Genomic DNA, 13,752 nt, shown 5'->3' with positions numbered 1-13,752 from the left:
TTTTATCATCTTCTATAAATATGAAGAGCAGGGTAGGGCATTTCAAGGCTCCTAGAACAATTTCCACAGACAGGGTAGATAAGGAGCCATGACTTCCTGGGAATGCCTCTGATTCTCCTATCCTTTATTGAGACTTCTAACTTTTGGGGGTGGGGGGTGGGGGGAGGGGCAGGCCAATGAAGGTTAAGTGACCTGCCCAGGATCATACAGCTAGTAAGTGTCAAGTGTCTGAGGTCGGATTTGAACTCAGGTCCTCCTGAATCCAGAGCTGGTACTTTATCCACTATGCCACCTAGCCGTCCCTATGCTGTGAATTTAAATATGGTGATGACTATCTTTGTTATATTCACATGACTCCCATATCTGACATACTCCTTTCTTTTAAAATAAAAAGAAAGGGCCTAATTGGGATGAAAAGGTGTAAGTTACTTACTCCTTGGTTAATTGGTCTCTGGAGTCAATTCTATTCTGAATTAGGGGTGAAGTGCTCTCTTTCCTTGTAGGGAAAACTCCTTGTAGATCAAATAACTTCCTCAATTAACTTGGTGAGTTTGTGGTGGGGGGAACCTTTGTTTGGGACCTTGATCAGTTTGATCTCAGGAGATGGTGGACCTTGCCAAATTGCCACTCTATGAGAGAGGATGTTGAGGATGATTGACTGGATTCATTATCCTGGGTTTGAACCACCTTTGTACAAGGCTAGTAAAAGGGAGCCTTCTTTTAGAACAGAGAGCTAAGAGCGAAACCCAAGACATAGCATTCTGCCAGGGAGCAGCAAAAGGCTACTTTGGGGTAGAGGCAATGGTTGTGGCATGTGTTTGTATACATTTTGCCCCAAGATGAGAGTTCCTAGAGTCTATGTTCCCTAGCCCTAACCTCCTAGAGAGATGGAGCAGGAGGAATGGGTTTATTGGCCAGGGACAAGGTATTGATCAGTGTGATCTTAAAATCCAACCTTCGAACAAGAAAGAGGCCATTTCCTGGGCAATACCAGTCTCAGAGTTGCCTTGCAAGCAATTTCCTATTACTTTCTCTTCTAGAAAATTCCAAGCCTAAAAGGTTATGATAGAAAACCCAGCACCTGAACGTGTCTCTGAGGTGGTGCAATATGAGGGAGTTGCCTCCCTAACAACCCCAAATTCATTTTCATTCCAAGTGGGGTCCTAACTATTGGGCCATGCAATGATTCTAGAGCCCTTCTTTAGCCCTCAGGGGGAAGGTAGGTGAGACAATAAAAAGGGAAGAGGCATCCTATTGACTCTTACCTATTATCTATTATCTATTAGCCTCTGTGAAATGCTTAATTTTGTGTTTCCATTTTCTGTGGGACAGAATAAAGACTGTCCTCTATTAGATATAAATTGTTACCTTGGGTGTTTATATGGCACCTATGACCCATTTCCCTACATAATACAGAGACCTGCGCATGACCAATTTTTGAGATCTATTTTGAGATTTCCTAAAGATCATTCAGAGTTGGGGAAAAAAAAAACAAAGCAATATGGTTTGGGGGGCCATGCCCAAGATTTAACCCAGTTCTGTAAGCCCAGAGCCTGGGGTTCTGAGCCTCACAACCCTTTTTAAGCCATCCCTAAGGTCCCCTAACATTTTCCTTCCTTTGGCTCCATGGGAAGATTTTGTCCAGGATTCATCTCGCATAAGTCCCAGAGATAAGCACTCTTTTTCATGTTAGATTCAGTAAATCTTGAGTGAACAGGCAGCATGAAAGAGATGACAGGGAGGTTCCTCTCTTGGAGTTTGTTCTTTTTTTCAAATGAGTCAAAGAAGCACTAGTATCAAGAATCTTTTCTTTCTTTTGTAATCAAGTATGGATCATTTGATTCATATTTATAACATCTTCATAACAGACACACTTATTCTTAAAAGATTATATGACAAAGGCTCTGCTGAAGTTTTGTTAAAAAAAAAAGTTTGTTATGCAACTATAAAACCTGGGGGAGCCACCAGGCCAGCTTCTAAGAAAGTTATAAACAACCATGTTTCCTTAAAAATGACAAGGCCTCACAGGAGTTTGTTTAGGGGATTGTACCATGTTCCAAAACATGATGTTTATTTAAACTATATGAAGCTCTAACATATGATAGTTTTGTGACTAGGTCAGAATATTTGAAATCAGGACTCTCCCAGGAAATTCAGAAAATCATAGCCATAAAGTCACCTAAGTGGGCAGAGTGGATAGACAGAAAGTACTCCCTGAGTGACCTTGAGCAAGGCATCATTTCCTAGGGCATGGTTTCCTCATCTCTAAAATGATATTGCATTAGGTGGCTTCTACGTTCCTCCCCAACTCAAGATCCATAACACTTAGAGAACAGAGACCAAGTAAACAGAGAAAGCGTTGAATGTTCATGTCTCTGTGGTGGGCGATTCAGTGGCTTTCCAAAACAGTTAAATCTGTATTTTTAACATTTTCCCATCACCTTCTTAGGCCTAGATAAATCAACAATACTACAAATCAAACCCTGACTTATAATAGCATTGTAAATTTCTGAGATATAAATGCTTACACTGAAAATTTCAAAATACATTTCTGAGGAGGATGCGCAGCACATCCTTGCATCTAAAGGATACTTATTGCATTGGTGAGTAACAATCTCCCTGGGTCTCAGTTTCCTTATATGTAGAATGAAGGGGTTGGACTGGGGGGTGCCTTTGCACTCTAGATCTATTATCCCATGATTAGTATCAGTGGTGGTGGAAGTGAAGAGGGTAATTGAAAATACAAGGAATAGACTGGGACAATCTGATGACAAAAGACATCGGTAAGTTGAAAAACCCTATTTGCATTCCTGTTTTAAAACTAAAATTTCTGGGGCAGCTAGGTGGTGCAGTGGATAAAGTACCAGCCCTGGATTCAAGAGTACCTGAGTTCAAATCCGGCCTTAGACACTTACTAGCTGTGTGACCCTGGGCAAGTCACTTAACCCCCATTGCCCTGCAAAAATTAAAAAAAAAAAATTAAAACTAAAATTTCTTACATTTTACAGTGAAAGAGCAGCATCCCAATTTTTAAAAATACAATTACTTCCTTATTAATCTAAAGTTCTGCGTATATTCTCCAAGTTTCCCAATTCTCTCTCTCCTCAATTTCTTTAGCTTTCCTAACAGTAGCATATAGATGTATACAGACTGCTTCACTCCTGCCAGCAAATCTCCCTTTCAGATTTTTGCAAAGGGCCTGAATGGAGGAGAAAATTATAATGGGCTGTATAGGTCATCCCTTTCTCTACATGACCAAGAAAGTAAAGACCAGAGTTAAGAAATAATAAATGGCAACCATAGTAACAACAACTACACATATATACACATATGTATATATCACTCACTCATTGTAATCATCCACGTTGTTTCCATCAGAATATGAAGATCCATTATGTACAGACACTTGTGGAGTCTGTATATTTCCCTCACAAGCAGCCTAGAAATTAAATTAACATTGGTAAAACTGTTTCCAGTTTGACATATTCAGAAGACTTCACTTTAGAATTAAATAACATCAAATGTATACTTTAGTACATAACTACTTGTTTGAAACATCTTTTATAATGTGGAATTCTATTAGGAGACATGTGGTTTGGGGGGCAGCTAGGTAGCACAGTGGATAAAGCACCAGCCCTGGATTCAGAGGACCTGAGTTCAAATCTGGCCTCAGACACTTGAAACTTACTAGCTGTGTGACCCTGGGTGTGTCACTTAATATTCGTTGCCCTACCAAAAACAAACAAACAAAACAAAACAAAAAAGGAGAGTGTTTTTTTGTTTCAGATCTGTGATGTCATTGGCATAGGAAATGCCATCTACCACACAGATCCACAATGTATCAGTAACATCCCCATACAGTCCTAGAGGTGCTTCAAGGCACAGAAAGTCCAAGTCTCTTACTCAGAATCCTTTAACTTGTATTGTAGGCCTAAGAGCCAGACTTGAACCTGGCTCATCCTGATTCTATGGTTGCCCCTCTCTCTCTACACACCATGATGTTTCTCATAAAGGATGAGAGAAGTTGTCTTTAAAAAGTTAATGGCAAAAAAAAATGTTACTAAGGCCATGTGTCACCAGCAGAGGCAACTTTAAGCAAATGATGATTTATTATTTTTTTTAATTTTAAAAACTCTATACACACCCAGAATATGTAATAAATATATACATATACATACATGTACACTCACATATATTCCATATAATTTTTTTTTAATCCAGCTTCCTACTTCATAAAATAATCACCAGCTCTGTCATGGTGTATGAGAGTTACATTAGGGGCAGCTAGGTGGTGCAGTGGATAAAGCACCAGCCCTGGATTCAGGAGGACCAAGTTCAAATATGGCTTTAGACACTTGACTCTTACTAGCTGTGTGACCCTGGACAAGTCACTTAACCCTCATGGCCCTGCAAAAAAAAAAAAAAGAAAAGAAAGAAAGAGAGTTACATTAGTCCTTTATCATACCTGGGCAACAAGGAGGGCTTCTTTAAGCTGACCTCTTGAAGTGAAAAAATTAAGTAGCTTTTTCACATCCCCAGTAGCTATGCAATATGGGATGACATCATCATTTACTTCCAGGATTAATTGATCTGCTCTCCTAATAAAAAACAAAAATCCCAATTATAAAATTTTAATATTAAATTAATTTTATATAAAATCTTAAGGTTTCCAAAACATTTTGCATACATGATCTCATGTGGTCTTCACAAGTCTTGTTGGTGTTATTGTCCCCATTTTAGACAGAAAGAAACTAAGGCTCAGAGAAAGCGTGTGCCCATGCTCACTCAGGTAACTGTCAGAATCGAGATTTTCCCATGTTCTTACATTATAGCACATTCCTTCTTTAGAGAAAAGAATCACAGGTAAACTAAGTAACATGCCTGCCAGCCCACAGAAAGTTTCTTAACTTCGTTTAACCTAATAATCCATTGGCAGTGAAGGCATCGGGGGGGAGAACAATTTCCTATCTTTCTCAAGGGCACAAAATGAAAACTTTATAACTGAACTGATAGATACAATGGCCATTTCTTTGCTGTCTTGAAGCATTGACTCTTGAAGTTTCTAGAGATCTAATGCCCTCACCTTTTCAGTCATAGCCTGCCGTCCAACAAGCATTTACTAAGTCTTTGCTGTCTGCCAGACACTGGGCTAATAGGCACCAGGGATACAAAGGAAGGCAAAAGACAGGGAGCATACCATTCCAATGGGGGAAACGACAGGTAAATGCCCAGGCACCGACAAGACTAGATGAATAGATCAGAATGGATAAAAGGGATCTAAGAGGGGAAGGCACAGTTTTAAAATATTCCATCTTTGTTATGAAACTGGTCTGCAAGAAATCTGGTAACGAAAACAAGAATTAAGAGGAAAACTTCATTCTGCAAATGTCTTCCCTTTTATCCTCATCATGAAGTACCACATCACTGAAGTGAGAAACATGATCCCAGTAGAAAAATCAATGCCCTATGGGTAATAAAAGATACATATGATATTCTATAGCTGCAAATTTCTTGAGTGTTTTGGGAGTCACTTGTTCCCTTTTCTGTGGTTTATGTTTTTATGTCCATTATTTTTTGATTGTCTTGTTTTCACCATTAGTAAGTTCTCCTAGTAACTGGTAAGTGTTTAGCAATGGAAATCAGGGAAAACTAATAGTGCAGAGAAGACAAGAGGGAAAAAAAAACTTTTAAAAAATTAAATGAAGCATTAGGAAAGCACTATGATTGTTCAGTTTGATGACTAAAAAACCTGAAGTTCAAGGGAGTGTTGGCATTGGTTGGTGAACTAAGAGCTTAAAGAAACAAAACTTTGGAATACAGCAGAGAAAATGAGAAGAGATGAATTCAAGGGAATGGTGAGGGGCAAGTGTGGAGAAAAAGTAACAGGAAAAAAGGAAAATGGCAGCAAATGGCAAGGCAACCCCAAAAAAAGGCACGAGGGGTAGAATGAAGTGGCAAAAGGGAGGGAAAAGTTGCAAGGACAGTTGTAGCTCTGAGACACATGATAGACCCTGGAAGTTCTCCTTTTACAATGAAGAAGCAAATGACAGATAAACAGCTTTTCAGGGAGATAGATGAGAGAGAGAGAGAAAGGGAGGGAGGGAGGGAGGGAGGGAGGGAGAGAGGGAGAGGGAGAGAGGGGGAGAGAGAGACAGAGACAGAGACAGAGACAGAGAGACAGAGAGACAGAGAGAGACAGAGAGAGATGATAGTGATGTTGTTGTTCTTTGTCCTTCATTCTCAAAAAGGACCATGACTTTGGGGTGATGTCATGACTTGCAGCGAATTGAAGTGAGGAATAGTTGTGCAAAGTCACCAGCCTCATTCTCTCCTCCAGAGCCATCTGGGTTCAGTAGCAAGATATACTTCAGGACACCTGGAGATGGCCCTGGTTATTCTTAAGGCAATCAGAGTTAAGTGACTTGCCCAGGGTAACACAGCTAATAAGTGTCTGAAGTGAGATTTGAACTCAGGTCCTCCCAATTTCAGGGCCAATAATCAATCCACTGTGCCACCTAGCTGCCCTGAAGATGATAGGAGAGAGAGAGAGAGAGAGAGAGAGAGAGAGAGAGAGAGAGAGAGAGCGAGAGAGAAAGAGAGAGAGAGAGAGAGGACTTTCAGAATTGGTTACAGGCTAAGCATAGAATTGGTTCAATCTCTTATACCAGCTATAGGTATAGGTCACATATATATGATAATAATTTGTATTTTATGATTATTCTGAAGCACTGCAGAATCCTGAGAAAGATTTGGGGCTGGGGGTGGGAAGAGGGGACTACACCTGTGATTTCATTCATTCTGTAGGGAACTCTCAGAATGTAAACTCTTTCTACCAATGTAGACTAGCACTTGCTCTGCAACAACTTGTGGTGTTAGAAAGCTCCCTGAGGGGGGCAGCTAGGTGGCACAGTGGATAAAGCACAGGCCCTGGATTCAGGAGGACCTGAGTTCAAATCCCGCCTCAGACACTTGACACTTACTAGCTGTGTGACCCTGGACAAGTCACTGAACCCTCATGGCCCTGCAAAAAAAAAAAAAAAAAAGCTCACTGAGGAGGTATGAGGTCAAACTAAATGACTGTACATATATCCAGTATAGATAGGCATGGTACTTCACAGAAAGGATAAGACCAGTCTATGTCTACTGTAGGAATGAATGTTAAATTATAATAACTTGGGGGCAGCTAGGTGGTGCAGTGGATAAAGCACCGGCCCTGGATTCAGGAGGACCTGAGTTCAAATCTGGCCTCAGACACTTGACACTTACTAGCTGTGTGATCCTGGGCAAGTCACTTAACCCCCACTGCCCTGCAAAAAATACCCACAAAAAACAAAAAAACTACGATAACTTGGTTTTGTGATTATCCATCAATATTTCTCTTAGGCTATGATCAAAATGGGCATCTATGTGGACAGTTTTGAAAACTCCCAGTTCCCCCTGTCTGGTAGAGTCTCCTTTCTTATTGTTCAGTCATTTCAGTCATGTCTGACTCTTCCTGACCCTATGTGGAGTTTTCTTGGCAGAGACAATGGAGTAGTCTGCCATTTCCTTCTCCAGCTAATTTTATAGATGAGGAAACTGAGCCATAGAGATTTAAGGGACTTGCTAGTAAGGCCCTGAGTTTTCCTGAGTCCAGGCCCAGCTCTCTATCCACTGAGACATCGAGCTGAATTCATTTTAGGTATATCATGTATACATTCTTCTGTATTTAGATTGTCTTCTCCATAATGCTTTCTGATGGCAGGAACAGTCTGTGCTTTTCTTTGTATCCTTAGCACCTAGCACAATGCTTGCTACACAGTGAGAGCTCAGTAAGTGCTCATTAATTGGCTGATAGTATGGTAATGGATATATGCCATTTAGCAAATTGAACGCAAATCTCAAAATGATGGATCATTTTCCTGTAGTTATGCCAGAGGCCCAAAAGAGGAATGATAAATGCTTTAAATGCTTCTTGCTGATGAAAGAAAAGGTGGTCCCACAGTGAAATTGTCCTCCAGTAACCTGCCCTGCAGTTCACTGGAGACGAGTGAGTTCTCCAGGTTCACAGCTACACAGCTAAGGGCTGAACGGCTTAAGACACTATAGTCTTAGGGACTGTACTTCTGAAGACACAAGCCTGGGTCAGCAGCATTCTCCTGTAAGCAAGAGCCTCTATTTCTCATATCCTTCGTCACCATTATGTCAAGTATGGTAATAAAGGAGTAGGTAGGGAATGTTTTCATTGCCATGGCAACTGGCAACTAAAAATTTGGTGTCTAGTCTCTACTTATTTAATTGTTTTGTTTATTTGGAGGAGGCCTGCAATTTTCAGCAGATCAATGACCTCTGGTAGAAAAATTTATTCCTTACTTGTACCCTAGAGGCATAACTACAGTTCAATAAATGAGGGTGGAACAGAGTTACCAGGTCTCATTAAGTAGATATATTACTATCCTTCTTAAAAATCTTGTTACGATGCTGGATCCCAGCAGAAAGTCATCTGAATCTATTAAAGGATTCTTAAAGGGGAAGGGATTATCTTTTGGTTAGATGGAAATCCTTTTACTGTATCAATATATTCTATTATACTCTATGCATGGAGAAAAGAGACAAAAAGAAAGAACACCAGGGATAATTTTGGGGGGTTTATAGAGTCAGTATTTTCAAAATGAAACCAAGATTGAATGATGATTCCTGGGGTAATTTTCAGGACTTAGCTTTATGAAACAGGAAGCTGCACTGTCAGTAAGTGTGGTCTCTTTTTTTCTCACTTCTTAATTCCACAGGGATAAGTGATTGATCAGTGAGATCCTGTCAAGAGCCCAAGAGCTCGACACCAACTTTTAGTTACTGGTCTTACCAATATATAAACAAACTTTGTAATCCAATTAGTTAAACTATTTTAATAGCCTCACAGTCTGGATACCTGGATTATTTGGACATAGTGTTTCATAGGATCTAAACCTTAGAGATGAGGTTTAACTTCCTGGGCTTCCTCCAGGAAAGAAACCACTGAGTTCTGGGAATGGCTTGAACAGAATCAGCTGTAGCTCCTCTCCAGCTTTGAGAATGTTAATTTTATATATATATATATATATATATATATATATATATATATATATATATATATATATATATATATATATATATATATATATATATATATATATATATATATATATATATATAAACATAACCATATTTGTGAATGAAAAAGTTCAACTTGTGTCCTGAAATCGTATCCTTTGATTTCTCCTTAAAACTCTACCTAGTGCCAAAAAAACAAACAAACAAACAAACAAACAAACAAACCAAAAACCCCAAACCTTCTACCTAGGGAGCAGCTAGGTGGCACAGTGGATAAAGCACTAGCCTGTATTCAGGAGGACCTGAGTTCAAATCCAGCCTCAGAAACGTGACACTTACTAGCTGTGTGACCCTCCGCAAGTCACTTACTCCTCATTGCCCTGCAAAAAAACAAAACAAAGCAAAACAAAACAACAACAAAAAACCCCTCTACTTATCCTTTTTTAAAAATCAACTTAGCTAATAGTTTGCTTATTTTATCATATTTTAACAGTCCCTACTTTTAATAATTAATTCCACATTTAAACTTTTAGCTTTATTAATCTTTGGTTTTCAAAATTTCTTTTTTTGGTTTTAATTGGTTTTTTAAAATTTGTTGATTTTTCTAGTTTTTAGTTGCATGCACAATTTGTTAATCTATTCTTTCTTTCTTTTGATGATAAAAGTGTTTCATAATATACCTTTTGGCTGTATCCCCCAAATTTTGATGTGCTGTGGTCATTACTTTAGTAAATGATCTTATGATTTATTCTTCGTCCCACCAATTCTTTAGTTATATATATTCCAGTTAATTTTTAACCCTTTCTTCGATGGTCCTACATTATATATAATACATTAATATAATTTTATTGCATTGTTGCCAGTAAAATTTGTTTAATATTTATTTAATATTTCTGCTTTTCTGTATTTGTTTGAAGAGTTTCCATGCCCATGGTCAATTTTTATAAAGATGCCATGTGCAGATAAAAAATATGTATGCACTTCCTATTTTTATCCATTAATTGCTAAGGAGCTATCATCTCAAAATTTTCCAAAATTCTATTCAGAACTTTAATTTCTTTCTTATTTATTTTCAGTTCAATTTGTCTAGATTAAAAAGGGATACACCGAGGTCCTTCACTATTATAGTTTTATGGTCTATTTCACTCTATAAGTAATTTTAGTTTTTCCTCTTCATATTTATATGCTATAACATTAGGTAGATATTTGTCAAGTATTGATATTAATTTATTGCCTCTGGTAACTTTTGAGCAAAATGTGCTTTTCCTTTTTATCTCTTTTAATCCAATTCATTTTTGCTATTGCCTTATTTGAGAGTATGATTGATTCCTTTTGAGTTCATGATCCTGCTATAAAAGGTCATATAATAAAATAACTAGAACAAGAAGGAAAAAATTATCTTTTGGATTTGTGGATAGGGAAGAGTTCATGACCAAACAAGGGGATAGAAAGAATCACAGAAGATAAAATAACTGATTTTGATTACATAATATTTAAAAAGTTTTATACCAACAAAAACAATGCAGATCAGATTTAAAGGGAAATAGTTCGTTCAGAAGGAAAAAAAAACAAACTTTTGCACAACATGAAAGATCGCATTTCCAAATTATATAAGGAATTAATTCATATTTGTGACAAAAAGAACCATTTCCCAGTTGATAAATGGGCCAATATGAAGAGGCAGTTCTCAAGGGAAGAAATCCAACCTATCTATAGCCATATTACAAATATACTCCACATTAATATTAATACTCCACTATTGATAAATAGAGAAATACAAATAAAATCAACTTTGATGTTTCATCTTACACAAATCAGATAAATAAAGTGGACAGAAACATAAATGACTAATGTTGGAGGGTTAATAGGAAAGCAGCACATTAATGCACCATTGGCAGAACTGTGAATTGGGCCAGCCATTCCTAGAATAGGTAAGTGGAAGAAGGAATAAACAAAGGTTCATTGGGAAAAAACCAAAACTTTAAAAACTGCACAGAGAAATTTGGATTTTGATTGTACCCTTTAATACTTGTGAGGAAAATACAATACATCCAACTTATTTATTTATTTATTTATTCATGATAATGGAGAAAGAGGCGATAGATAATTAAAATTCCCAGATGACACAAAAACACACCATATAACATAGCTTCCTTTACCATCAACAAATTTTTTAACACTGCAACTAAATTAAGTTTTGCTTCCTCTTTTGCTCCTTCACAACTACTGGAGAATCTAAGGACTAATGAAAGGCCAAAAGTCAGACAGTAGAAAGGAGGAGAGTACTGAGCCTGGAATCATGTCCCTTTATAATGCATGAGGCTGGGCTTGGGGGGAAAGTATGAAGTTCAGTTTAGGAATGCAAGCTAAGTGGAGTGGAGAATAAAATGTAAACACAAGGTACTATTCACAATGTCATAATAAGCACCTTAGGGCAGAACAAAATCCCTGGCTATTGGGAGGGTCACGGGAAGCTTCTTGGCAGATGTGGCATGTGAATGGAACGCTGAAAGATGGGTAGGAATAAAGACGTGATGGGGAACTGGAAGCATTCTAGGCAGATGGAACAATATGAGCAGAAGCACATCGTGGGAGAGAACAAGGTGTGTTCACAGGACAGAGAATAGAATGACAGAATGTGTGGAGGTCATGGGAGATGGAATAGGAAGTGCAGTGGAACCAGATTACCCAGTACCTCGAATACCAGGCGAAAAAGCTTGAAGCTTGTTTGGGAGATTGGTGCAGCGAAATGGGGCTATATTGGGAGTCAGGGGAACTGTGTCCAAATCTTCCCTTTGCAATTTTCTGAAATAATGGAGAGAATGCTAGGCTTGGCATCAGGAAGAGTTCCATTACTGACAACAGGTGTATGACTCTGGATAAATCACTTAATCTCTATGAATCAGTTTCTTCATGCTCAAAATGAAGGAGCTAGACTAAATGGTTAAGATACCTTCAAACACTCAATCTCTGGCCCACAGATTCCCTCCTTTTACAGACAAAGAACCTGAGGCCGAGTGAGGGTAAGTGATTTATTATACAAAACAGGAAGTCATGGAAAAGAATGATCATAGAGATCAACTGGAAGAACATTCAAAAAACACCATTTTAGTTGTTCGTTTTGCTTCCTTCTTAGTATACGATTGTAGCCCTACCACTGGCAGACCTAGTGGCTCCTTAAGGGTGGTCCTGTGATTCTGTGCATGTGTAGAGGGACATGACGGCTGATTGGCTGAGAAACTTCAGGAAGTGAGAAGTCAAGGAAGGAAACCCTTGGGGCTACAGACATGGGAGAAAAAGCTGGAACTCTAACGTCCTTCCTAATTCCCAGTCCCTCCATCCATAGGGATTGCTAAGAGGGGACCCATTAGATGAAACACTTCTCTCTATGGCTGAGCTAAAATTCTGTCTTGTTCTTGGGTTGTCCAGCCCCCTAACTCTTTTTTTTTTTTTTTGGTGAGGCAATTGGGGTTAAGTGACTTGCCCAGGGTCACACAGCTAGTAAGTGTAAAGTGACTGAGGCTGGATTTTAATTCAGGTCCTCCTGACTCCAGGGCAGGTGCTCTATCCACTGTGCCACCTAGCTGCCCCCAGCCCCCTAACTCTTATGTATTCCATCACCTAGACTTATTCCATATGGCTTCTCCAATTACTGTCTTACTTGTTTGCATTGATAGATATGATTGCTTACTATCTCTGATTGTCTTTTGTGTAGTAAATATATGGTGGTGAGGGTGAGGAAGATATGATGACTAAGATTAATTTAACTGTTGGGAAGCTTAACTTCTTTAGAATAATGTTACCCTATAAGTTTGGGATGGAACTACTTCCCTTCAGAACAAACAAGAAAAGTATCTTCTATCCTGAACCTCAGCAAAGGATGATACCACTAGATTTCAAATATTTCATGTGTAATAGGAAAGAAAAGAAGTGATCATCCAGTCATGGCCATTATCTAACTACCCAAAAAGCTTCCCTGTCCTTTGTTACAAGGCCAACTGTTACATGAGCATAATCGTGTATTCACAGGTTTCATCTTACCTCTGCATTAACTTCTTCCAATATTTCATTGAGACTCCTGGTGCAACTGATAGTGCTTTGTCCCACTAGAACAGAAAACACACCATAGCTATGTGGATTGCAGACACATTTCACCCTTAAATTAAGTATTTCTCACTTTCCAAAGGAAAAGAGATTTCAACAGAGATAATTTTTATTCCTGTTTCATGTCATCTATAGAAAAGTATTATTATTTATTCTTTTAAAAAAGGGTGACCTGCTAACATTGAAGCAAACAAATATTATAGATGAAGTAAAAATCCAGTACAAATCCAGTCTCAGACTCTTACTAGCTGTGTGAACCTCTGTCTCAGTTTCTTCACCTTTAAAATGAAGATAATAACAGCGCCTGCCTCCCAGAGTAGTTGTGACACTAAAATGAGATAATGTTTGTAAAGTGCTTTGCAAGCCTTAAAGGGCTATATAAATTTTAGCTATTCAGTGAAGGAAAACAAAGTTAGAAATGTGCCTTTTAGAAGAAAAGACTTCTCAATTGATTTTAATTTCAACTTAAGCATTTGGGCTAAAAAGATACTTATTTATCTTTTCATTCTTCTATCTCCTTTGGCATTATTCCATAAAATTTTTCTCTGTAGAGCAAGCAGTAAATCATTCCTATAATGC

The 13,752-nt window shown here is 38.3% G+C and overlaps 1 protein-coding gene across 4 annotated transcripts in view; it reads right to left on the bottom strand.

Moving 5' to 3' along the window:
• The window catches only part of WDR17 (WD repeat domain 17), a 133,865-nt gene that overhangs the window by 24,789 nt on the left and 95,324 nt on the right, over positions 1-13,752 (bottom strand). For all 4 annotated transcript variants that reach the window (XM_043973473.1, XM_043973474.1, XM_043973475.1 and 1 more), the window contains 3 exons: positions 13,111-13,175; positions 4,466-4,598; positions 3,348-3,439 (listed from right to left, as the gene is read on the bottom strand). In XM_043973473.1, the coding sequence (XP_043829408.1) occupies positions 3,348-3,439; positions 4,466-4,598; positions 13,111-13,175 (290 nt within the window). The remainder of the gene's footprint in view (positions 1-3,347; positions 3,440-4,465; positions 4,599-13,110; positions 13,176-13,752) is intronic.

The sequence above is a fragment of the Dromiciops gliroides genome, chromosome 6 (genome assembly GCF_019393635.1).
Source record: "Dromiciops gliroides isolate mDroGli1 chromosome 6, mDroGli1.pri, whole genome shotgun sequence".
Lineage (NCBI taxonomy): Eukaryota > Metazoa > Chordata > Mammalia > Microbiotheria > Microbiotheriidae > Dromiciops > Dromiciops gliroides.
Note: the sequence above shows the minus strand (reverse complement) of the source record. Positions and strands in the feature narration are given on the sequence as shown.